At 37.4% G+C, this 27,358-nt stretch overlaps 1 protein-coding gene across 2 annotated transcripts in view; it reads left to right on the top strand.

Annotated features, from left to right (window-relative positions):
* The window catches only part of DMTF1 (cyclin D binding myb like transcription factor 1), a 43,774-nt gene that overhangs the window by 15,005 nt on the left and 1,411 nt on the right, over window positions 1–27,358 (top strand). For both annotated transcript variants that reach the window (XM_031024073.2, XM_006729596.3), the window contains 13 exons: window positions 3,592–3,686; window positions 7,485–7,599; window positions 8,233–8,309; window positions 13,178–13,335; window positions 14,455–14,487; window positions 15,398–15,507; window positions 17,396–17,624; window positions 18,810–18,961; window positions 20,246–20,455; window positions 23,288–23,373; window positions 25,532–25,687; window positions 26,189–26,563; window positions 27,113–27,260. In XM_031024073.2, the coding sequence (XP_030879933.1) occupies window positions 3,592–3,686; window positions 7,485–7,599; window positions 8,233–8,309; window positions 13,178–13,335; window positions 14,455–14,487; window positions 15,398–15,507; window positions 17,396–17,624; window positions 18,810–18,961; window positions 20,246–20,455; window positions 23,288–23,373; window positions 25,532–25,687; window positions 26,189–26,563; window positions 27,113–27,260 (1,944 nt within the window). The remainder of the gene's footprint in view (window positions 1–3,591; window positions 3,687–7,484; window positions 7,600–8,232; window positions 8,310–13,177; window positions 13,336–14,454; window positions 14,488–15,397; window positions 15,508–17,395; window positions 17,625–18,809; window positions 18,962–20,245; window positions 20,456–23,287; window positions 23,374–25,531; window positions 25,688–26,188; window positions 26,564–27,112; window positions 27,261–27,358) is intronic.

The raw sequence follows: 27,358 nt of genomic DNA, 5'->3' as shown, positions 1-27,358 counted from the left end.
GCTAGAATTTTTTAAAACTCATATATAATTAACCTGTAACATTATATTAGTCTCAGGTGCACAACATAATAATTTGGTATACGTATATGTTGTGAAATGAACATAACAATTCTAGTTAATATCTAGTCACCACACATGGTTACAGCTTTTTCTCTTGTGATGAGAACTTCCAAGATCTACTCTCTTAACAATTTCCAAATATACCATAGAGTATTATTATCTATAGTTACCACATCCCCAGGACATAAAATGAAACGAAAATATTTATTTTACTAAGCCAGGGATTAGTAAGGGATTATTTTCACATAAATTATGACTGGTTAATTCATTTGGTTAAAGTTGACTACATTGGTCACAATCACAGGTTCAAACTATACTTGATATTTTGTTCTATTTTATGGTGTTAGACTGAATCCTTCACACACTCACTTAACTGGGTAGGATAATTTGGATGTGCTGACCTAAAAGCACCTGAGCTGCTTGATGTGGGGTCATAGCATCATCACATTTGGAGGACATTCTGGAGCCTAACATTTACAGTAAGACTAAATTTATGAAACATGGGCTTAAAGTATGGTTCTCTAAATTGGTAAAAAAAAAAAAAAAAAAGTATGTTGATAAAATCAACTTAGGAAAACTTCTCCATTAAAAAAAAGTCACGTAAAAACATGAAGTCCTATGTCCGTCACCATCATCGGGGACTGACTGAATGGGCAGGTCATTGTTTGTTGGACTTCAGGGAAGTAAATATTATTAGCTCTTAAAGATTTAACTTCAAATTTAATTTTAATATTCAAGTTTTCATTACATGCTTTATAAAACTGATAAAAATTTATCTATCTGATCCTTAAAAATCCTCTTAAGTCTCATGTTAATCATTCTAGATCACTTACCACTTCTTACTGCGATTACCTACCACCACATTTACTCCATTTCCTATTCACAGAACTCTTGGTGATTATTCATTTAGATGACTGTTGCAATATCTTAGCCTCTTCTACCTTTTGTTCTCCATACTACCTTGTTTATTACTCCCACTGCCTCCTTTGCTGTCACCTATTAACTGGAGTCCGTTTGTGATCTGCTTCCAGCACTACGTCCTATGTTTCCAGGTTACTTTCTCTAATACTTTTGAATGTTTGCAGTCCTTTGCCCACTAGGACCCACTGATCTTACCACTTTTGCATTATTCTTTTCCACTTGTATCTTTTGTTTCCTCCCTACCCACTTTGTTTTGTGGTTAATCATTATAATCCCTCTTGCATTTACCCTCACATCCTTTTTTCCTTCTTTCACTTCATTGTCCTTCAGTGAAACCACAACCACCTAACAGTGGTTAAATCTATCTGGCCGTTTATGTCTGTACTGGCACAGCTAATTGCAAAACAGCACAAGCAAGCTAAGTGATCTTACTTTAAATTCATGATGAGTAACTTGAAGTGGACTCATACTGTTGCCTGCCAGTCACGCCACACCTACCAAGTGGATGTTTTTTTCTCCCGCTCAGAGATGACTGTTTCAAACATGCCTGAAACCTCTAGTATTTTCTCCGCCTTTGTTACTCTCAGCGGATAACCTTGCTTCTACTTACTGAGAAAACTAAGGTAGTCCGAACAAGTTTCTGCAAGTTTCCACTACTACAAATACACACCCACGTGTAGCCATGTCCATACATTCTGTCTTTTCTTCTAGCTACGGCCAGCCCTTCGCTTTACTACCTACCCAGGGACACTGTCGCAGCATTTCTTTCCCTTCTTCTCTGAATCATCAGTTTTTTGTTCTCTACTGGATCATTCCCATCAGCATTGCAAACATACTATAATGTCTTCTTTAAAATAAAACGTCCCTGGGATGCCTGGGTGGCTCAGTCGGTTATGCGTCTGCCTTCAGCTCAGGTCATGATCCCAGGGTCCTGGGATCGAGTCCCAAGTTTGCCTCCCTGCTCAGCGGGGAGCCTCCTGCTCCCCCTGCTTGTGCGCTCTCTCTCTCTCTCTTTCTCGGTCACAAATAAATAAAATCTTTAAATAAAATAAAATAAAAAGTCCCATTAGCCCACTTTGGGTTCCCATCTAACTTCTTTCCTTTAGAGCAGAATACTTCAAAAAAAAAAAAAAAAAAAGAAGATAGGCCTGATAGGCCTACCTCTATTTCTTCCTCCATTCTTCCTAAACCCACTCCAGTCAGGGTTTCATCTCTTATCACTTCACCAAAACTGTTCTTCCCAGATCTCCAGAGACTATCTTGTTGCTAAGTCTAGTAGTGATTTTTGTTTGTTTGTTTCATTCTTCTTCTTTACTTAATCTAGTCACAATTTCTGACAATATTTATCACTCTGTCTTCTCTAGAACATTTTGTCATTTGGTCTCCAGGGAACACATTCCTCTAATTTTTTTTTTTTCTACCTTTCTGTCTGCGCCTTCGGAGTCTCTTATGCTAACCTGTTCACATCTCCCCGGGCTCTTAATTGGAGTAGTCCAGGACTCAGTTCTTAGGCTGCTTCTGTTTCGTTTTCTCTCACTCCCTAGAATTCATGGTTTTAAATCCTATCTCAGGTGATGATGCCCAGATTTATTCCAGTCCAGACTTGCTCTTAATTCTAGATGTTTAACCTCAAACGAGTGTGTTAAAACCAAGCTCCTGAAATTTCTTAAATTCTAACATTTGCTTCTTCTGCAGTCTTCCTCATTTCATTAATGGCAGGTACATTCTTCCAGTAGTGCAGATTTTTAAAACTTCAGTAACATCCTGGACTTTTCAGTTTCTTTCATATTTGGTTTATCCACAAATCCTGTTGGTGCCCAAGTCAAGGTATATCCACAATTTGAACTACTCGTCACCTCCACTTGCCTTCGGCCCTGGTCCAAGTCACTGACTTCTCTTACCTGGATTATTGAATGAGCTTCTTAACCGGTTTCACTACAGCCCTTCCTGCCCCTCAGACTGTTGTCTCCTTAGGAGCCAGTGATCCCATTAAAATAAAAAAAAAGTCAGATTATGTCACTCTGCGTCTTCCAGTGGTTTCCTATGTGAGCATTAAAGCCAAAGTCTTTACATTGGCCTTCAAGTCCCCACACAGTATCTTAATGTTCTTGTTCAGTCTTCTCTGGTCACTCTGCCCTCCTTGCCATTCCTTTGGACAGTCCATGTGTGCCCCTGTCTCAGAGTCTCTGCCCTTGGCTTCTGCATGAAGTGTTCTTCCTCAGGATGCCTGTGTGACTAGCTCCCTTTGTCACTTGGGTCCAAATCTTGGTTACTTTTCCTGGCCCTCCCCTCCCCCAATACGTTCCCTTTTCTGCTTTATTTTTTCTCACTGTTTATCAACATCTGACATACTATGTTCATTTTGTGTCTTCCTCACTAGAATAGGAGCACCATGAAGGCAGGACTTTGTTTCATTTGCTTACTGCTGTCTTCCCATCACCCAACGCAATACCTAGTATGTATTAGGTACACAATTTTTGTTAAGCATATATGGCAAGGAATGTGTTAGGAAATTAGATGGTCACGTATTTTTTTCCATGGATTTTTTTTTTTTTTTAATAATTAGAACTTGCATTTATTCTGCAGTTGAATTGTTCTTTTTTCTTGAAGTTTCAGAAAATGATCAGAGCTTTGAGGTGACCATGACTGCAACCACAGAAGTGGCAGATGATGAGATTACTGAGGGAACTGTGACACAGATCCAGGTATAGTGAGTCTTTTTACTGACCGCAAGAGGATTATCCTTAACACATACCTTAGGTGATAAAATGATGAGAACATAATTTGTCTGACAAAGGACAGAATTGAGGTAAGATTTATTATTTTCATTCAGGTTTCCAGTCCCCACTTATATGAATCTCAGAATAGTAGGCAAAGATAGAGTTTGAAAATTCATTCCCTGTAGAGTGGTTCACATCTGTTGAAACAGATGGTGCACGTGCATTCTTTAGCTGCGTGGAATGATCTCACCTGAGCTATTAAATAACTTTAAATTTTATCTTACCAGTTATATAAGATATTGATCTAAAGCTTTTGAAGTGTTACCCAGCAGTATCTCTAATGACTGATTTAGAAGGGCTGCATATGTGCTCTGTTCTAATATGAATGGAAGCTATTCGTTTCACATAGATATTAATTATAACAGTTGTAGTCCCTTTTGGTGCCTCGAGGACTAAGATACCTTTTACCCTGGGTTAAGTGATTGGGTAACAAGCAGGGCTTACTGCTTTCCTTCCATGTGAACTTCTTTGTCTCGTACGAGTTATTTCTGCCAAATGTAATCAGAATTCTTTGCTCTTTTAGATAGCCTGGAGCTTAAATTTTACTTTTAAGTTTATGTCTGGCTGATTGTGCCTTTCTTTTTAGTATCTTGTCCTTTTGCTTCATTTCTTTATTTAATAGCATATTTTTGAAGTAGATAATAAAGACATTATGTCATTATTTTTCCAATGACCCTTCAGTTAAGTGTAAGAGTTACGAGTTGATGTATAACATCAAGGACTAAGGAAATCTCAGGTGGGTGCACTGTCAACGTTTTTCAACAGGGAGCTTTACAGTGGTTCTAGAATGACAGGATTTCTAGAGGAGTGAGTCTTTCATGTGCTTCAAACAGTTTTGAGTCTGCCTAGAGATCCTTATCATCTACTCTTGGATTTCAGAGAGTGATCTGGACAGGAATTTCTTCCAAGTCCTCTGAAGCCATAGAGCACATTCTTCAAAATGGGGCTTGTCAAAGTCATTTCCAATTCAAAGACTGTATAGTCTCACTTCAATTTCGTTTTCAGCACAGTAAAAATAGCTGTGTATATATATGTGTGTGATTTGGTTTACAACCTACTTGTTAAAAGATTGGGCAATGGCAGTGTGAGTTAGACAAATTATAGGGTTGTTTTGTTTGGGTTATTTCTTAAGAGTTAATGAGTTATAATTTGATATTAGCCTCTTGGTTTGTAATTGCCATTTTAGTGAATGAAAAACATTTAATAGGGGCGCCTGGGTGGCTCAGTTGGTTAAGCAACTGCCTTCGGCTCGGGTCATGATCCTGGAGTCCTGGGATCGAGTCCCACATCGGGCTCCTTGCTCGGCGGGGAGTCTGCTTCTCCCTCTGATCCTCCCCCTCTCATGCTCTCTGTCTCCCATTCTCTCTCTCAGATAAATAAATTTAAAAAATCTTTAAAAAAAAAAAAAAAGGAAAAAAAGAAAAACGTTTAATAATTTCTAATATTTGTTTCATAAAAATACCATTAGGTTGTGAGTGAAAGCATAGTTCAAAGTTCAGAACTAGCCTGTTTTTTGCCGTGTTCTGTGTCAAAGCCGGTGTAACTATTTCACGTATTGCTGTAGTTAATGTACCATCCCATTTCAGCATTGGAACTAGCTGGAAAATAATTAGAAACCAAAAAATTTGCCAATATTTATAGTGCTTTGTGGTTGCAAGAGGTATTTAGTGGGTGAAATATTTAGATTTCCAAGTCTGTGTATGTTACAGACATAAAACCCTGCACAACCAAACCAACTCAGAAAGGCTGCATTTCAAAAACAGCAGCATACTAAATATATCTGAGTAATTTTAAAAAATGTATATATAAAGTAGTGAAAAATGGGGGTAAAATACTGTAAAACTTCATAATATCTATATACTAAGTATAGTTAGACATCCTTTGAGGTACCTAAGTCTTCTGCTATACTCAATTCATTTGCTATGGAAGGTTTTAAGTTTTACTGCTAAAATTTAATAATTGTTGGCTTCATTTGATGGCTATTTACATGTTTACCATTTACATGTTTACTCTTTGTAAGTAATAATTGTATTTCTTCATCAGGGTAATTTGAAAGAGAAGGCATTAGGTGTTTGCCCAAAAATAGCAGTTAATCAGCATGATAGGTGTATTCCTAAGGTTCACAGAGTGGGCTGTATATTTAGACTCACTTTGGGAAATGGTGATTTTATTCTTTTAACCAGCTGATTAATACATAAGAGAAGGTCACCTCAGGAGAGTATTTTCTACATTACATTTCTTAACAATGGGTATTGTTTGTATCAGGGTCTTTTCACAGCAATCTGTCACCCTTAATGAATAACCTCAGTGTCAAATCTTAGTTGGGTTGTTCAGAATAGAAGAGGCCTTAGACATTGTCCAGATATCTCCATTCTCACCTTTATAAAGGTAGCTTCTTGATCTTTAAAACAAAAAAATCTAAAATGTATGACACATAAACATAGGGTGACAAAACTTTTCATACTTATTCCAGTGACTCTAGCTTTTTGTCCATGGATTTAAGAAAAGTGCTTTCTTAAATACAACATACTCATTACTCCCAGATAAAAAAAATAACATAGGTAACAGTAGAAACGTGACTTTCCTCATTGTGCTTGGGTTGTTCACTGACAGCTTCTCTCTTCCCAAGCATGATGATTTCAGTTCCTCTTGAAATTAGAAATTCAGTTTCTGCCTATTCAAGGAATAGTCCAGTGTCTGTTAGGACTTAACCTCCAGCCAGTGACATAGCTTAGTTGATCCAGTCCGGAGACTGAACTGAGTTGAGTGGTCACTAGGCATGTGACTGTCCTCCTGGTCTGCCTATGATAGATGGGTTTGTCCCTGAAATGGTAGCCCTGTTGCCACATCTTCCTTACTCACACTATAGCTGTCTTTAGCCCAAGGCCAGCTCTCTTAAGCAGTTTTGTTCCTGCAGAATTTGCTAGATCAGGTATATCTGTAATTGAAAATGTACCTGGTGTGATCATTGCATAGATATACTAAAAGCCACTAAATTGTGTACTTTAAAGGGTGAGCTTTATGGTGTGTTAATTATATCTCAGTAAAGCTGTTGGTTTTTAACTGCACATTTCTCAGTAAAGACTACTTTAGCTGCAATAATAATAAAAAGTGGTAACATAGTTCTTTGAGAAGAAGGTACATTGATGAGGTTAGGAATTAGTTCTAGAGGTTGGCTAAAACAAACTTGCCAATAAACAATAAGGAGACCATGATTTTGCTGTGTCTTTTGATTTGGTCTATTAATCCTTTAAATTTAGCAAGAGGTTACATTACAGATGACTATATTTTTGCAGCAAACTACCTATAAGGACCTGAACGATCATGACAGTCAAACGAAGCATTTCCATTTTATTATATGTATGAGCTCATTTTACATATGTAAATAAACAGATAGCTTTAGATATCCTATATTGATTTAAGTACTTAATGGAACCTTAGCTATTATTCTGTAAAATTCAGGCCACTAGTGCAGAGTTAACTTGCTTAAATGAAAGTCATATTTTGTTAATGCAGGCAGTTTTGTTTTCATACTGTCATAATAAAAGCAGCAAAGAAATACTTGTTTTTCTATAAACTGAATGTATTTTTACTATATCTAAAGCAAATGAATTCCATAGATTACATTAGTGTTGCAGACAAAGATGAATCAGGTTGTATTAAATCAAGCTATACTTGTTTGTTTTTTTCTTTTTTTTTTTTTTTTACCTTTACCTCTTCAAGATTCTACAGAATGAGCAACTAGATGAAATATCTTCCTTGGGTAATGAGGAAGTTTCAGCAGTTAGCCAAGCATGGTTTACAACTAAAGAAGATAAGGATTCTCTGACCAACAAAGGTAAGATATAATGTGAATTTTAGTGTCCACTGGGGGAAAAAAAAAAAGTGGGAGGTAAGAAGAACTTGTAGTCATCAGGATTTTGAGGACTTCATAATTGTGATTGAGTGAGTTAACAATATTTGAGTTTTTGTAATTGATTAACTTTGGCTCTGAATGAGACCATGAAACCAGCGTTTGTTTTTTAATAATTAATCATAATTTCTCTGAGATGCAGTAATTTATAAACAGATGCACAGTGGTGGCATTTAAAAGAAAGTACAGTTACTGCACGTGGGAGTGGGAAGTCAAGTCTTTTCAGAGATCTAACTTTGGTCTGATAAGCAGCTTAGAGGTTTAAAGTGTTTATAGTGCTACGGAGTTCATGAGGATTGATAGGGAGCTGCTACAAGAAAGTCGGGGGTGTGCGTACGTCACTCTGAAGTTAAGAGAAGGAATTGTTTTCAACCACTGCATAGTAAATACTCATTATGAATATATTATTCACTTGGTATCCAACATATTATGTTTACCTTGGAATTTAGCTACATTTTATTCCCACAGATAATTTATTTAATCACAAAGCAAATCTGAAGTATTTTATTCCTCTTGAGGGATAACATTTTCTATAACATTATTTCTTTTCCTTTAAAGGACATAAATGGAAACAGGGGATGTGGTCTAAGGAAGAAATTGATATTTTGATGAACAATATTGAACGCTATCTAAAGGTATTTTATGGCATAATTTTTTGTTTCACAAATTTTTTCATTGCCAATTGCAAAAATTATCAAAGCATCATTGTATGTACTTTACAAGGAGCTTTCCAGTAATTTTTGTAATGGTTGATTGGTTAATATGTCATAGCTTCATAATTCTAAGGTATATGATTACAGTATATTTTTAAACAAATTTCAAATTCTTTTTTTTTTTTTTTTTTTAAGATTTTATTTATTTGACAGAGAGAGACAGTGAGAGAGGGAACACAGCAGGGGGAGTGGGAGAGGGAGAAGCAGGCTTCCCGCTGAGCAGGGAGCCCGGTGTGGGGCTCGATCCCAGGACGCTGGGATCATGACCTGAGCCGAAGGCAGACGCTTAACGACTGAGCCACCCAGGCGCCCCAACAAATTTCGAATTCTTAGTTTAAAATAGCTGTAATGCGTTAGTTAACACCTGAAGTTTAGACAAAATCCTAATAGCTTCTCAGAATCTTAAAGCCCTGTCTTTTCAAGCAGCCTGTAGTTTAAGCTTGTATTGTCTACAGCCTAAGATATACGTCTTCTTCTTTGAATTTATGACATGAGACTTCCGCCTTTAAAAAAAAATGAATAATTTAGTTCATTTTCCTGTTGAGGCTTATCTGCTGTTAGCTAAGTCATCCTTTTCATTAAATGTCTCTGGAACATAGTGTTTCTGAGGTACTGGAGATATGAATTGCCATAACACATGGTATTGGCTTTTTAAAAGCCAGCAGTTCATTTGGGAATATTGAAAGCAGATGAAGAGCAATATAAGGCTTTGTACCATGTGAGTGATACATGTTGTGAATTCTGCATGAGATCGGAGAAGGAAGAGTATATTCTTAGGGTTAGGACAGTTACGGAGAATATTTGGAAGAGCAAGGATTTGAGTGGAGTCTTAAAGGAACAGAACTTGGGCTAGAATGGGGCTGGAGGGAGCATGAGCAAATGCTGAGCACCAGGGAGTCAGAAACGAAACCCAGAGCACAATAAATTAGCCCTTTAACTTGCACTGAGTCATTAGCCTCTGGAAACTTGGCTTTGAAGTCCAGTCCAAAGAACTAGAACTCTGTCCCATAGGAAATGAGAAAAACTGGTAACTTAGTTGAGTGAGAGATTGGTGGAGTAGGTCTGTGCTCTTCTCAAGGAAATTTTTCCAGTTATTTGCTGACCATTCCCTTAAAGGAGTTAGTGCATGTTTGAAATACATACCATCAGCATTGTTTGGGAATGGGAGGTGTACAGTATTTATTTAACCATTCTCCTATTGTTTGATACTTAGGTGGTTTATATAATTTTTCACTATTATAAATACATTGCTGCCTAGAATGTCCACATTCTTTTTTTTCCCCCCTTAAATAGTTGTTTATAATGTCCACATTCTTAAACCTAATTTTAATCTGCACTGTTTCCAAGCTAAGCTCTGTAAACTATAAAGAGTAAATAAAAAACTTCAGTTCTTTGTTAATGAATAAAGATCCTTCCCACCAAACTAATTTTTTTAAGAGAAACACAAATACAGTGACCATTGAAAACGTATGTCCGCTGGTCACATACACTTTAGTTAATTAAAACTTGGAAAATGCTGCAGGTTTAGATAAGACAGTAATGAATGGTAAGAACACTGAACTTTGGGAATTAAGAAGCTGGTTTCTTGTCTAGGGGATTGGAGTAGATGGTTTCCAAGAACCCCTTCAACTCTATGAATAAAGGGCGGGAATGCGACAGATATTGGAGACCTTTTAGAGGACCATTTCACTTGACCAGATGAGAGCAATTAAGGACTCTATAAACTACAGTGATGGCAGAATTGGCAGGGAAAGGGCAGATGAGCAGGTAGTCTCTAAGGACGCCTGGTGACTGGATGTTGGGGAGGAGGGAAAAGGAGGATTTGGAATAACTTCAGAGTGTTTTATTTCGGATGACTGGGAGAATGATTAATGGATTGGCAGAGATAGGAAATGTCCATAAAGATGTACTGATCGTGGGAAAAGGTACTTTGTTTGATAGTTGATCATGGATTTTATTATGTGCTGCTGTTTAAGAACATTGTGGAGCCATTTGTAAACCAATTAATTAGACGTCAGAGAAGTGAAAGTAACTGCTACAAGTGGAAAAAAGAGAGCGCAAAAGGATCTTTTCATCTCACTATATGGTCATCCTGCAACACAGTGCCTTTCAGATATTTAGACTTGTAAATGTTAGGTTTAATTATTTGCAGAACTGGCATAAGAGAATTTTAGATTCTAAAATTTAGAAACTTTGGGGCACCTAGCTGGTTCAGTCAGTAGACTATGACTCTTCATCTTGGGGTCATGAGTTTGAACCCCATGTTGGGTGTGGAGATTACTAAAAAAAAAAAAATTTTAATAAATAAAATGTAGAAACTTTTTACTGTGAAGTTTTGTATATTCAAGAGAATGTATATAATGCATATCAGTGTAGTTTTACCTCTTTTTGAAATTTATGTAAATAGATTCATTCTTTGGGTGTTCTGTAACTGGCTTCTGTTGTTTATTACTGTGATTTTGTGATCCCTACCCTGTTGATTCTTTTTTTTTTTTAGCTGTATTTCACTATGCCAATGCATATACTGTAAGTTACCCATGCATAGTTAATGGTTGTTTTGGGTCTTTTTAGTTTTTTTGCTATTTATTTATACAAATTTGATGGGTGTGAATGGTATTTTATTATGGATTTAATTTGTATTCCTCTGATTACATACTTTTATATGCTTACTGGCCACTTTTTATGTTTCCTCTTTGAAATTCCTGTTTGCGTTTTTCATCAGTTTTTTATGGGGTTATCTTTTTCATTTTCTAGACATTCTTAATATTAACGGCATTTTGTTTATTTGTATGACAGATATCTTGTCTCAATTCAGTGGCCTATCTTTTCCTTCTTCCTGGGGGTCATTTGATGAAAAAAGATTCTTAATTTCAATATCAAAATCCTTATTCTTTCATATTTTGCATGGTTATTTAAGAAATTCTCCTCTGCTTCAAGGGCATAAAGATACTGCCCTAGATATTGTCACATAAAAGTTCTATAGTTTTGCCTTTCCTGTTGATTTTTTTTTTTCCTATAGCTCTGAGATGGGGTTTCACTATTGGGGTTTTTTTGGTTTCATATGGAAGATCGTTGTCCCAGCATCGCTATGGAATGTTGGTCTTCTCCCAATCTACAATGTCCATTTTGTCCCAAGTCGAGCTTCCCCAGATTTGTTCCTGTTTTCTGACGTGTTCCTAGGTTCTGTTTGTTGATACTTGCACTAGTATAGATAGCACTATCTAGAGAAATCAAAGCATCTGATGGGGCAAGTCTCTTTATGAATGTCTTGGCCCTTTTGGGCCCTTTGCTCTTCCATTATAAATTTAGAACCAAGTTGCAGAGAATGGAAGACCGTTGGAATTTTTATTGGGACTGCACTGAATCTGTGCATCAATTTGAGGGTAATTAACATCTTTACAGTATTCCATCTTCCTATAGAGAACATTGTATACCCTCCATTGTAGTGGCTTCCTGTTTAATACCTTTTGGTACTTTGTTTTCCTCCACAAAGGACTTGCAGCACTTGCCTAAGATTTAGTCCTGTTGCTTTTAATTATGATGTTACTGTAAATGAGAACTTTTAAACTTTTTTTGATCTTTGTATAGAAATGAAAATGACTTTATATATTGATTTTGTAACCAGTATTTGCTACTCTTAAGTTTCTACATATATAATACCTGTGAATGATTTTTTCTTTTTCAATCTATACTTTTTATATATTTTCTTTTATTAGGTTATCAGCAAATCCAAACTCAATAGGAATATAATCACATATGAATGTTCTATGTTATGAATGTTCTTTCCATATCTATAGCTATTTACGTTTTTTCCATAAATTTAATCTTTAATGCTGTAATAATAACAATTTTTTTTTTTTAGTTAACACAAAATTCCTGGAGTAAGCTCACCTTCTGTGTGGATTACTGACCTTCTTACACATTGCTGGTGCTCAATATTTTAGGGACTAGGGGATCTGTGTTACAGAAGGAGCTTGCCTGAAAATTCTTTTCTGAAACTATCCTTGTGTGGTTTTGCTACTGAGGTTATGCTAGCCTCATAAAATGAATGAGGAAGTGTCCCGCCTGTTTTCCTGTACCCTAGAATAGTTTAAAATCAGAATTATGTTTCTCTTGATTGTTTGGTAGGATTTACCTGTAAAGTCATGTGGGCCTGGTATTTCCATTGTGAAAAATTATTAATAACTGATTAAATTTTCTTGGTGGTCTGTGCTTATTAGATTTTCTATCTCTTCCTGAGTCTCTTTTGGTAAGTTGACTTTCTAGGAGTTTATTCATTTTATTTAAGTTTTCAAATTTATTGCCATAGAATTTTCATAATGTTCAACTCTCTAATCTTTGTAGCATCTCTACTTAGGCCCCATTTTTTCATTTCCAGTATTGTTTTGTCTTTCAGTTTTGCCATAGTTTATCTTTTCATATTTTATTAGTCTTGATGAATCTTTTCAAAGAACCATTTTTTAGCATTGCTTGTAGTTTGTTATTTATTTGATTCCTGATTCCATTCATTTTGTTCTTACAATTTTCTTCTACTTTCTTTAGATACTAATTTTTTATAATTTTAAAAGGGGTTGACACAACTTGACTTTATTGCATTTAATAGTTTATTTTTGGAGCATTTAAGTATCACTTTATTATCTCTTCAAACATTTTAAAGTTTATATTTGACTTACTATTTCTCTAAATGCCATTGATGATCCTGAACATAAAAAAACAACTTTTAAAAAGCATAGTATATCCATATGCATTTTATCAGAAATCCCTAAATCAAAGAAATGTAACCCATTTAGGCACGCGGAATAAAAGATGCTACAGAAATCATCTTTGAGATGTCAAAAGACGAAAGAAAAGATTTCTACAGGACTATAGCATGGGGTCTGAACCGGCCTTTGTTTGCAGTTTATAGAAGAGTGCTTCGCATGTATGATGACAGAAACCATGTGGGAAAGTATGAAAACTTGTAATGCTGCATGTTTTCATGTAATTAGGGGAAATATTTAAAGAGCTATCATTTTTTAAATATAGTTATCAGAATTTTAATTGGAGACAGCTATGAATTACTGTTTGCTGTGTTAATATTTTTTTTCTCCAGGTCCATGTTGTAAATACGGAAATCTCATTATAATAAGGCCTCTTAGAAATTAGAATCTCAATCACCTTATATATGTCAGATTTTAGACTTAGCTGTCTTCATCAAAGTCTGCTTTGTAATAAAGTAACATAATAAAAATATAGTGGTTAAAGATTTAGGAAGTTGAAAAAAACCCTCTAAATTCATTGGTAACGTTGTTCCTTTTTTTTTTTTTTTTTTAATAGTATAGCATTTCCTAGGTTAGTGACTTTATATATATATATAAAACCAGAGTGGAAAATAAATAACTAAATTTCTGAATACAATGCCTGGATTTCTGTTATAGGTAACATTTATGGGAAGGCATCATTTTTTTTTCAATGCAATGATTCTTTGGTGTTACTGACATATTTTTAATTTCTCTTTGGGAATTTTAGGTAGTTATACTATGGCTTATTAGATACTGCTTTAAAAAAAAACATTGCATTGGCTGTATTGAGTACTTGCCATCTAGAGAAAATGAGCCTTTACATTGGAGCAAGAGTATGGCAGATATCCGTGCATGGGTAGGGGAAATGAAGAGAAGTTTTTTAAATTTTTTGGTGCCTTGTGAGAATTTACCATAGATTTGCATTTTGGCTCTGGTTTACAATGTCATGCATAGCTATGTTAGAGGGCCTGAAACCAGTTTTGAAATAATGGAAGACTTAAAGCAGAATAGGAGCAAATATGTTTTAAATGTTGAATTTTCCTAGAGAAAGATGTACATTGCTCACTTTTATTATAGCTAAAAGTATTTTTTTTTTACAAAAAAGAAGATAGAAGAATTAGTTTTAATTTTTAGTAATTTACTTTGAAATTGGTTACTTTAAAAATATTATCAGTATGCTAAGTGACTTAACATTTGGCTCCCTAAGTGAAATTCTGATTTTTATTAAGGTTTTTTAGCATTCTTTGTTTTAATTGATCTTTTTAAAAATTTCTTTAAATTTCTAGATATACACCTGAAGAAATTGAAAAGCTCAAGGAGTAAGTTTAAAATTTTTTTTCTTTTCCTGAATTCTGATAGTTGGGTTTTAACTTTTTTAATACCTTTGTTTTTTAAACTTTTACTGTGAAAATGTCTAGAGATTTTTAGTAGACTGGTGTAATTTAATCCTGCTATTAAGCATGATTGACCATAAGAAGAACTTTTCAGATCCATACATGCACAGAGTAGCCATGCCCATAAATTTCATCTTCTCCTATAGTGAGTTGCTGAATGAAATGTGTCCTCAGACCACTAATAAGGGTTACAGAAGAGATTAGATGGCCATTCTTGGTGGCCTGAAGACTAAATACTAAATACCAGGAACTTAATACCAGGATCAAAACCAGGGTTGTGCTACATGCTTAGTTTAGAATGGTGACTTAGCAAATGTTTCACTTAATGTCTGGGCGAACTCTACTTTATGAAGGCTATTTCGCAGGAAAAATAATTTTCTTTGTTGAGTAGGGCCATAAAGTATGGGTTAATGGATTGTATGGATTGTGGAAAAAATTGAGGGTTGATCCTCTTTATGATGGTAGCAGCTTGGGAAACTTTTTCAGATGTCTGAGAAGAGCTCGTTAGGAGTACTGAAAAGGGAACAATCTGGGGATTGCCTGGGAGATTGTGTCAGTAACCTGAGGGGAAATTTGGTCTTTTTTGAACACATATCCAAGTTACTTATTTCTTCTCTGACCCAGGAAAAAGGCAATTGCTGCCTGTTTTTTTTTCACCCACAGACAACTGTGGACCCCAAAAAAAGGCCACACTTTCAAACTTTGGCTCTCAAAGTATTGCTGCCCACAACTTCCAAACCAGTCAAATGGGAAGAAGAAGAATGAAGAATAAATGATGAAATTAAAAGGGAGAAAACAGTTGAACCCAATGCTGATTGGCAGACTCTTGTTTTAGGCTCCGGATAAAGCATGGCAATGACTGGGCAACAATAGGGGCGGCGCTAGGAAGAAGCGCGTCTTCCGTCAAAGATCGGTGCCGACTGATGAAGGATACTTGCAACACAGGTACTGTGAGCGCTGCCGATGGGCTGCTCTTGTCTCCATCAGAGCTTCCCGCCCTGTCACATACTGCTTTCTCTTCTCTTCTGGAAAGAAATTTGTCATTCGCTTGAGTTCACATTTTATTTTCTTCGCGCTTTGTAGGCCCGAGTAATCCTTCATTTTTCTGCTTTTGTGCGAGGTGACATTGTTCACAGGGACACATGTCCTCAGTTTCCGAGGTTTTAGGTATAGCATGTTTCCATTTTGTAGCCATTCAAAGCTGCTCCAGTTGGGAAAGTTGTTACTAGGTTTATGTACAGGAAGTAGTTTTAATTTAAGCCCATCTAACTGTTGAGCTTCTGTTAACAGCTTATCCACTCATGTTTGTAAAAAACTTAAAAAGTTACCTTTCAGTGCTGTGGCTCTGTTTTGCTTATTTCAAACAAGTAAGTATATTTTTCCATAGAAAAGACTTGTCGTTAGTGTTTCAGTCTCTAGTACAGACCACACATGCCTATTTAACTCTTAATGTATACAAATGCACTGATGATACTGTTAAACCTACCCTTTGTGACCAACAACAGTATTGAGGCTCCGGCACTAGCTCTCAGATAACTTTTCTGAGCCTCAGTCTCCTCTAAAATGAAGAGTTAGAAGAGGTGATCTGTAATTCTCATATATGAGAAGGGAACTATGATCTCATAGTTCCTTTTTAGCCCTAAAATTCTCTGAAGGAGCCACAATCTGCTCAGTCTTTCAATAAGAAAAATAGTTCTCAAGTTAAGCTTCCAGGTTATATATTTTCTTTTTTCACCTCCCTACCCCGCCAAAGTGGAATCAGGAATATTTCCTGCTTAACCATTCATTCCACCAGCCCTGTGACCCACAAGACATTGAGAACATAAATCCCACCAACTCTGTCATTCTGTGGTTAATGACAGCTTAATGAATGAAGCAGGAATAGGAGCTCTAGATTTAGGATTTGACCCCAGAGTTTCATGTAAGGCACTGTGAGTACAGAACCCCTTTTGTTGCCATGCTAAAGTAGAAGAGCAGGACTTTGTCTTGAATATATGGTATCTAGAACTGTGCCTAGAACATAATAGAAGTTCAATAAATATTTGTTGAATGAATGAATCCCTGATGCAAGCACACAACTCTTGAAATTTTCTAGACATTTTTAGCTACTAGTAACAAAATGGAAACAGAAGTAGAAGGAGTAAAAAAAATGTTTTTCTGCTCAAGTTCCTTAAGAAAAGACCAAGAGGATCATTTGGTGTCATTACTGGTTTATGGCTTTAGGAAAACCTGGAGTAAAATCATGTGTGAATACCAGTCTCAGACTTCTGTTTTATCACAATATCTTAGAGTTGGGATAGTGGGGAAAGGAGATGGTATAAACCTAGTTTCCATTTTTACTTAAGTGGGTAGGAGCCCATAGGAGTTACTCCACTTGTCTCTCATCATTCATTCCTCTAATGAAGGCTCTCTATTGAGCTTACTCAACTTCTGCACAGCAGGAAATTTTAGGCAAGACTAAGGAAAAATTGTGATTGTAAGTTTCTGTGTCCATGTCGCCTCCATGAAGCTCTTCCCACTTAGGATTAGTGCAACTTGACAGCGTATAATTTTTTCTAGGTATGTATTGCGTAGTTTTTCTTTCCATAAGGAGTCAGTCAGTATTTTCTAGTAGGATTCTATATTTTCTTTTGTATCAAGAACCTTACTGGGCTAGTCAGGTGCAACCGTCTTAGTAGATATGTGCAGATTCCCGCCCCAGGGTCGTTCAGAAATAACTTTTGGTGCTAATGCGTACTTCCATCAGTCCTTGGAAATACAGGGCTGTATCTGATTTGCAAAAAAAAAAAAGAAGAAGGTAGCAGTAGTGGTCTAGATGATTTCCTTCTTTCAGGGAAGTGGACGGAAGAAGAGGAGAAGAGACTTGCAGAGGTGGTTCATGAATTGACAAGCACTGAGCCAGGTGACATAGTGACACAGGGCGTGTCATGGGCAGCTGTGGCAGAGCGAGTCGGGACCCGCTCAGAAAAGCAGTGTCGTTCTAAATGGCTCAACTACCTGAACTGGAAACAGAGTGGAGGTACTGAATGGACCAAGGAAGATGAAATCAATCTCATCCTCAGGTTTGTGTCGTAAGTCCTTTAATAACAAAAGCTGCTTAATAGCTGTAGTTGTCTTGACTGGTAGTTCCTCTTTTGGTTTCCCTAGATGCCTAATGTCTGAAAAGCATCCTTTCCATAGAGAAAGGATCCATGGAGGATCTTTCAGATCCTATGCATTTCATATTGAGCTCTTTTTTTGTTGTTTTGTGTTTGTTCCTTTTTAGAGGATTTAGTGCTCGTGCAAAGTACCAGATTGAAGGCGTGGAGACTGAAGTCCTCTCTCTGTCCACAGAACAGGTACGGCACAGTGGCCCTGCAGCTTGCCACTGTCCCACCAATGTGCCTCAGTGCTAGCAGAGGGGCTCCATGTGCAGGGGAAGAGGGCTCTTCAGTCTCCATGCCCTTCAATCTTGGGCTCCTGTGCTAAGATTGCCAAGAAGGGGGCCCAGTCTGCAGTTATCCCACACCTTCCCACTGGCCCCAGTCACGCACTTCCATTTTTTTTTTTAAGGTAGTCGGTATAACCATTAAGACTCAGTGATTCAAGTGGGCAAAAATACCAACAAGAAGATGTTTGAGACACTGAAGTAATAAAAGCTACTCCCTCCTGAAAATCAAAATCATCATGACAGTTGAAGCTAGAAAACAAACAGACCATTCATACCCCAAATTGAGTGGTACTATCATGTTGATGGTTTTTGTTTTGGTTGCTGCTGGAGTATTCTCTTTCTAGCATTTTATTTTGGGTTTTGTTTTTAATATACTTCTTTCAACCGGTCATCTGCAAATAGCTCATTTCTCAACATTTTTATTACAGATATGGAAAAGCTCAGATCTAGGAAGTAACTTGCTATGACACACTCTAAAACATGGCAGAACACTATATAACTAACCCTGTTCTTACCCTCTTCTAATCTTTAGCTACTCCCTTGCCTTTACAGTGCTTCATCTGCTTCTGACCGTTTACGGTCTGGCCCCTTGCTTGTACCATTAACAAAAGGCTTTTGCCAGTGCTCAGTCATAGCTCTCAGCTCTGGGAGCAGTTCTGCACCCTTGAAATTCTTTCCCATGCAATTAACAGTAGCTTTTCCATGACAAAAGCTGCTGTCCCCTTTATTGCCGGTGCCATCATGTGTAGTCAGAGGAGGGTTCTTCCAGAGAAATCCATTAACAGGTTCTAACAGACGTTTGTTTTGTAACCTGTAGGATAGCAGAGCTTGATGTAGCTGATGAAAATGACATCAACTGGGATCTGTTAGCAGAGGGATGGAGCAGTGTCCGTTCACCACAATGGCTTCGAAGTAAATGGTGGACTATCAAAAGGCAAATTGCAAATCATAAGGATGTTTCATTCCCTGGTAATGTATTATTTGCTTCTTAAGTCCTTCCCTTGTCTTACCAGATATTTACTCCTCAGAACTTAGAGGTCAGAAATTCTTTGCCTCAGCTAAAGAGATACGAATCTTAGTAGATCTTCACTTAAATATCTCCTCTGTTTCTTTGGGTAACTGTCTTTTCTTCCCTTGAGGAGTTGATGTGATGTGTAATTCTCAAAGCACCTAAGACAAAAATATACATGTTTATACACATTCTTGTTCTCATATCAACTGAAGAAGAAAACGATTTTACATATCGTGTACCAAAATGAATTTCTGAAAACTTAGGTTTAAATCAACTTTTATGTGTTGAATAATTTCACGTATTTTAACCGGGTTTGTCATTTAGAGATTGTCTTTGGTGGTTTTATAGTATAAAGACCATAAATCTGTAATTCATTTATTACATAAATCTAGAGATCTTAAGCTGGGTTTGCTTAAACGTGAGGCATAGAGCCTGCTTTACACCGAGGTGCAAAACTCCGTTGTACGGTCCATGTAATTAAGGCAAATTCATTCCCCTTAGTGTGGTGCTCCAACTTCCATTTTTCTCACAGAAAATTAAATGCTGAAGAACTTTGGCTTGATGAAAATAAGATTTTTTAAAAATTAAGTACATAGTCACAGATTTATAAAGCTAATGTTAAAACCGGAAGAGTGAATGAATACTAATGTGACATGAACCCACCCAGATTGCAGTTATCACCTGAGAGTATTGATAGCTTATCATGAATAGTGGAATGGGGCAAGTCTGGATTTGACTTTCCTGCACAAGAATTCAAGGTGGTTGCATATTACTGTTTGGAAAAAATGAGCTGCTACTCTGGAGTTGTGAGTTAAACTAAAACAGTCAGGTGTCCTTGAGTACTTGGTGTGTGTGGAGGAGAAGTACACTATTCAAGAAAATAAGCTACTTTGCATTAACAATATTCTTCCTAAATAGTAAGAATTTTATCCTGAAGCCCTAGGACATAGCGAAGGTTTTATTTTCATGTTCTTCACAATGGCTATTTTTTTAATGTATCTTAGGTGGCAAGAATAACATGTTAGGAATTTTTTAAATTTCTTGTGATGGATAATGTTTCCAAAAATTTCCAGACGGGTTGTAGCTTTAAAATATTTTTATTGTTATTTTGCTGAGCTCTCACATGCAGTGTACAATTATTTATTCCAAATACTTTCCCTCCTTACCCCCACCTCCCTTGCTGCTTAGATGGTGGTCTGTCGGAGAATCAATGTTCTTTTTGTCTACCCATCTCCCTTCAGTCTTAATAAAAGGTCTTAAACAGTTACATGAGAATCAAAAAAACAACCCAACGCTTTTGGAGAATAAATCAGGATCTGGAGTTCCAAACAGTAATTCCAATTCCAGTGTACAGCATGTTCAGATCAGAGTCGCCCGCTTGGAAGACAGTACAGCCCTCTCTCCAAGCCCCATGACAGCCTTGCAGATTCCAGTCCAGATCACCCATGTCTGTAAGTGTTTATTGGAGACTCCTTGCTATTGGACCTGTATGATTTAGTAATGGCTCTAACACCTTTCATTCTTCTAGAATGTTGGCAGGAATTTGTGCAAGTTGACAGAGGCACTCTAAGGCATTTTACAATTGAGCAAAACAGAGTTCCTAAGGTGGCACATCATTTGTAGCAATTCACCAGAGACACAGATTGGGGGTGGATTTGAAGTCGTGTGTAGAAGAAATGAGTTTGGTGAGATTGAAGAGTTTCTTCAGAAGTAAAGAGCCAGTTTCCTGTGGGAACTCTTTTGTTTATCCTTTTTTTTCCCTTTGCCTCTGATATTTTTTGTGTTTAATGAGATTTTGAGAACTGAACAATTGTTACAGGGAGAGGAAATTATTTCCTGAAATCTAAGCCAAGTTGATAGTTCTTTTTTCCCATGGTAGAGTAACAAAAGGAAGGAGAATAAAATTCTCAGAACCAGATGATTCTTCAGTTTTTTCTCATTTCTTTTGTCTACCTAAATGCTATGCCTATGGAAAGGTCATTACCAAGAGTATACCAGTTGCTGTGTTATTCTCAATCGGGATTATCGGCATTTTGAGTGAGATAATTCATTGTTGGCAGGGCTGTCCTACACATTGCAGGATGCTCAGTGTCCCTTGCAATAGTACTTCCTAATCACTATGGCAAATAAAAACATCTAAGGATTTTCACCTTTTTGAGAATCACTGGGCTATTGGTTGTGGTGACACTATATTTATCCATATATCCAGTGACTATCAAAATTACCTTGGAGACCTTTAAACTAATCATGCCTGTCTTAAAATTCTTAAGTTTGGGTATTTGCTTTAGCTTTCTACCAATGTGATAATGCATGAAGAATTTTTCTTTAGCCCTCTGCTTATTTAACTTTATAGCCTGAAGAATTACAAAGCAACTGAAATTACTGGTCCGCCATAAATATGACAGCTGTTGGTTATAGATTGTGCACAGAGATTGTTAGAACTCTCCTTGGCTATTGTGGTGACTGTACTTACTGGGAATGTAGACATTTTAAGATTTGGTACCTTAATTTTCACAGGATGGCTTTTTTAAAATATGTAGAATAATTGTATTTCTTCCAGCAAGAAATGTTGGTAAGAGTTTTATTTTTTTTTTTTTTTAAGATTTTATTTATTTGAGAGAGAGAGTGAGAGAGAGAGAGCACATGAGAGGGGGGAGGGTCAAAGGGAGAAGCAGACTCCCTGCTGAGCAGGGAGCCCGATGCGGGACTCGATCCCTGGACTCCAGGATCATGGCCTGAGCCGAAGGCAGTCGCTTAACCAACTGAGCCACCCAGGAGCCCAAGAGTTTTATACCATATCAGTTATTCTTTGCATTCAGGCTAAAATCTCATGATTGTTTCTTTCTTTATGTTAGGAGTCAGAGACTAGCAAACTTTAAAGCCAGAATAGTAAATATAAACATGTTAGACTTAGCAGCCCACATAAGTCTTTGTGGAATTTTCTGGTTTTTAAACAGTCCTTTAAAAACGTAAAAGCCATGCTTAGTCTTGAGCCACATTTGTCCCTGCCCATAGTTTGCTTACCCATGAAGAAGGTTATTTATCTGGAATCACTTTAAATTATTCTAGGTATGATCTTAAGATTCCATCAAATAGAGAAATAGTAACATGAATCAGGTGCATTTCTTTTGAAAGGTGTCTCATTTCCTTTCCAACAGAGAAGTATTTTAGTCGGAATAAACGCTACACATTACAAGATGATTCCAAATCCTTTTTCACATGGATTTAACTAGAGGTGCAATTGAAAGCACCAAGAGATCCACATTTCATCTAGTCTTAATTCCTTATAACCTTGATCAGGTGTAACCAACACTGCTCAAATCTAAAGCCTCAACTGACACACCTATAAAGAGATTATATACTGTGTGATCTCTAAAGCACTGTTCAGTCTCCCAAATGTGTTCTTCTGGGCTGGGCGGAGCAAGATGGCGGAGGAGTAGGAGACCTAGATTTCATCTGGTCGCAGGAATTCAGCTGGATAGGGATCAGACCATTCTGAACACCTACGAACCCCAAATGTGTTCTGAAATAACTTTTTTTTTTTTTTTTTAGAGATTTAAGAGAGAAAGAGCACAAACTCGGGGTGGGGGGCAGTTGCGCAGAGGGCAGACTCCCCACTGAGCAGGGAACCCGACATGGGGCTCGATCCCAGAACCCTGGGATCATGGCCTGAGCTGAAGGCAGACGCTTAACTGACTGAGCCACCCAGGCACCCCTGAAATACTACTATCTTATATTTCATGTTTGTGGTTCCTCCCAACAACTACATGAGGTAGGCAGGACACATAGTCTCTGAACATGAGTAGGTTCAAAGCAAGCTATTTGCTCGGGAGTGCTGCTGCTGGAACAGAAGCCTGGTTTTGGGGGACTAACGTTCCAGGAATCCATACTGCTTATCAGATTGTCCAGGAAAATTTATTTTTTACCAGGTTCCTGTTGACTTGTTAGTCTTAGGGTATTCCTCTTACTTCTAGAACTATTTTGTGATCTCTACCAAGGCTTAGCAGATACTGTCTCTGTAACAGTCAGCTCTGCCCTTAAAGTACAGAAGCAACTGTGGAGAATAAATAGGTGTGGCCGTGTTCCTATAAATACTTTTTACAAACACTGGTAGTGGGCCGGATTTGGATATGAGCCACAGTTTGCTAACCACTAACCTGTGCCATCCCAGGTAAATCTGTTAGATTCCTTCTCGTAAGAAATTTAAATGACTTCAGGTTTCCAGGCAAATTACTCACTATGAGACTACGTGTTTTATTTTGTTGTCCTTGTTCCTACCACAGCTTCAACAGAGTCCCCTGCTGCTACTGTTGACTCGGAAACAATAACACTAAACAGTGGAACACTACAGGCATTTGAGATTCTTCCAGTGAGTAACACTTCACAAAACAGAACTTGGCATTTTATGCATAAGAAAAATCACTGGTTTTAGCACTGTTACCATATAAACAAATGAAATAAAAACATGATTGGCATTCAGTGCAGCTCTGTCCATGTTTTTGAGGCCAGATCGTTAAACGAGGACATAAATCAGACTTCCACTTTTTCTTCATCTGTAGAGGTTTAAACCAATAACGTGCTCTTTTTACATATGAACGTGACAGGGCTTAATGAGGAGGGTGCATGCTATGGGTTTGTATTGAGTCATAAACAAATGCTATCCATAACCAAAAAGTTCATTGCACTGGCCCTTGGGGATACAGAATTTAAAAGTCCCAGTCCTAAATGGTGTAGCCACTTTACGGAAGAACCTTGCAGTTCTCCTAAAGGTGAAACGGTATAGTTAACATCTGAGCCATCAATTCTGAATAATTATCATTCATTCAGCAGTAAAAAAGAACAAAGTACTAATACATGCTCCAAGGGTGAACCTTGAAAATGTTATGCTAAGTGAAACTAGCCACAAAATACCATAGAGTGTTTGATTCCCGTTTATTTGAAGGGTCTAAAATAGGCAACTCTGTAGAGACAAAAAGATTAATGGTTGCCTATGCTAAGAGGTTTTGGGGGAGCTAAGGACCAAGATGGCTAATTTGAATGGGGTTTCTTTTGGCTGAAGTAGGGTAACTTTTTAAGTCTCCATTCTTACCCTGTTTTCTAAAATGGATAATACCCAGAATTAGCTCATTTTTCAGGAAGAAAATATAAAGTAGGTTTTATTTAAATTCTGTCAAGTTTTATTTGCTGTGAAAAACATAGGGCTATTAGGGCAAAAGTTTATCCTCTGCACAAATCTCATGAGGATAGTCGACATGGCTAAAGGTTCTCTTTTAGAACAACTTTGGAACCTCTACTAGCAATTTATTTAACCTAAGCTTCCACTTCCTAATCCTGTGGTCTCGAAAATAGGGATGTGTAATATAACCCTTTGTCACAGGTTGAAAACTTTTTTTTTTGGCCACCTCCTCTCTGCCCCCTGGCCAAATAATATACATACATATATTTAGAGTATGTGTTCAGGTTTTTACTTATTTGGGTCACAGATTATTTAGACTTCTGTCCTAATTTATTAATAAAAGATGATATTGCCTCAGCTTCAAAAAATCATGAACATTACAGGAACTTAAATAAAATGCATATATTTAATACATGAAGTATTTATTGTCTGACCACATCTAATTTACTAATTATAAATTGTAAATGATCAGCTTTTACTTCTATGGAGGGAGGAAAGAAATCGAGTCCTACTTGAGTCCTACTGTGTGCCAGACACCATTTTGTAATAATCTGTAATGCCCACAACCCCTTCCCTGAGGTAGTTATTATGCCTGCTTTAGCAATAAGGAAACTTACTTTCATTGAGCTAGTACCAAGAGAGCTATTATAACTTCAGTACACAAGACCACAGGCTCTAGGACTTCAACATCACCGTCTAAGTGTAAATACTTTCCCTGTGGGAGAAAAGGATAAACCAAACTCAAATTATCAAGCATAGAAGTTGAATAGTTTCGGGACAGTTCTGTGAAACCTATCAAGATAAACTTACTATCAGTTAACCAGCTTTTCAAAGTTACTCTTTTTCATTCAGAACACTAATCACTCTCTGTACATTTCGCCTTAGTATAAAAAATAGTTCCTAAAATTATACTATGGAAAAAATCTGTTCAAGTAAACTCTGTAGTACCTTTTCAAAAATGTGAAACTTTTAAAAAGTGGGGAGAGTGCCAATTCTTTACATGCTAGACAGACAGTGAAGGAAGACTGTGTGCGGGTTACTGCACTGGACACAGTGGCTTATGCTACCGTGTCTTGGTGCCTTGAAATAAATGGCTAAGACCAGACCATAGAAATACATGGGAGTGAAGAGCAGGATCAAGGTTCTCTGTTAAACCTCCAAGACAAGTGTAAGGACGTAGGACAAGTCAGTATTATACCCTTCATTTTGTTACTTGAGGGCACCTTCAGGATTGGGAAGTACATTTGTGGCTAGTAAATTAAAGACTCCATTTCAGATATAAAGCTAGACTTAAGTAAGCTTATTTACTCAGTCTGTTGCACCTATGTTGATCTTAATTTTTTTGCTTCAGTCTTTCCATTTACAGCCCACTGGCACTCCAGGCACCTACCTGCTTCAGACAAGCTCAAGCCAAGGCCTTCCCCTCACTCTGACGGCTAGTCCCACAGTAACCCTGACGGCTGCCGCACCTGCTTCTCCTGAACAGATCATTGTTCACGCTTTATCCGTATGTTCCATCAGTTCCTTGATTTTTCTAGTTTCTGTAGAGAAGACTGGCTGATAAGTGTCACCAGAAGCTTTTTGTTTTTAATACTATGAGAGAACCCATGTGCCTTCAATAATAACAGTAGGTCTAGGGGAGAAATGGATTATGTAATCTAAGTATTGGAGTACCTGTCAGGGACCAGGATTAAATGATACTAAGTTTAAGAGCTAGAACTAATAGAGTCCACTTATTTAAACAATTTTTCCTACTGCTGTTGTCTTAGGAGCATAGTTTTACACCGTTACTCTGCCTTTACTGGGGTATAACCCTTGCCCCTGTGTGTCTCCTTACAGGAGATGGAATGATGGGGGGGGCGGTCCTAGACCACTGCAGTTCCAGAGGTGAGAGGGCAGGGGTGGGGACAGGCAGGTGCCACCTGTAAATGGTAGTTGTCGCCTATAACTGAAGTCTGGTTGGGACTTTCTCATTTTGCCACTGATCATTTTCTTTGACATTTTATAGCCAGAACATTTGTTAAACACAAGTGACAACGTCACGGTGCAGTGTCACACACCACGAGTCATCATTCAGACTGTTGCCACAGAAGACATCACTTCTTCCATATCCCAAGCAGAACTGACAGTAGATAGTGATATTCACTCATCTGATTTTCCTGAGCCTCCAGATGCCCTAGAAGCAGACACTTTCCCAGATGAAATTCATCAGCCTAAGATTACTGTAGAGCCATCATTTAATGATGCTCATGTATCCAAATTCAGTGACCAAAATAGCACAGAACTGATGAATAGTGTTATGGTCAGAGCGGAAGGAATCTCTGACACCGACCTTAAACAAGAGGAGTCATCTTCTCCTTTAGCCCGTGCTTATGTTACTGAGGTAAGTTGCAATTAAGGAAACAGCCTCTGGGTTCTTGCCTTGAGCCTTAAACCTTCATTTTGGAAAAAGCCTAGCAATAATTTATGGGGGGGAGGGGGTCCTCCACCAACTTCCCTTTTTCTCGGGACACAAAATCAAATGCAAACTGTACCTGCGACCTCACAAGATGAGACAGCAGTGTGTTGCTCAGCCTTAGCACCGAAACCTTTCCCCCTGTACCCTTCCAATAGATTGAGATTTGTTTGTTGGGACCTATGGAACCATTTTCAGGAGAGTGGTTAGTAGTAGGTCTTTGTGGTACAGCTTAGCAACCTTACTTACCCCAGTGTAACAGCGCTGTTTCTTCTACGTTCAGGGGACCTAGAACTGAATTCCTTTTAAGTTCTGTTTTGTCCATTTTTAGGCTCTAATTTTCTTTTCTTTATAAAATGGGATAATGTTTGACTATAAAGTCCTTTTAAACCTAAACGTGTTTGGGAGCTTAAGGAAAACTAAGAAATAGGAGTCAGAATGCCTTTTTTTTTTTTTTTTTTAATTGCTACTGTTTAGGATCTAGAGTCTCCTACCATAGAAGAACAAGTTGATCAAACAGCCATTGATGATGAAACCATACTTATCGTTCCTTCACCACATGGCTTTATCCAGGCATCTGATGTTATAGATACTGAATCTGTCTTGCCTTTGACAACACTAACAGGTACTGTGATACAACTCCATCATGTGCCTGATAAATCTTAAGGGGGAACATCAGGCTACTTGATCCAACAGTAGTCATCTTGTTAAGATTTTGCACTT

This window comes from Leptonychotes weddellii, chromosome 12 (assembly GCF_054177405.1).
Source record: "Leptonychotes weddellii isolate Sample4059 chromosome 12, ASM5417740v2, whole genome shotgun sequence".
NCBI lineage: Eukaryota > Metazoa > Chordata > Mammalia > Carnivora > Phocidae > Leptonychotes > Leptonychotes weddellii.
This window is presented reverse-complemented; position numbering and strand designations above follow the sequence as displayed.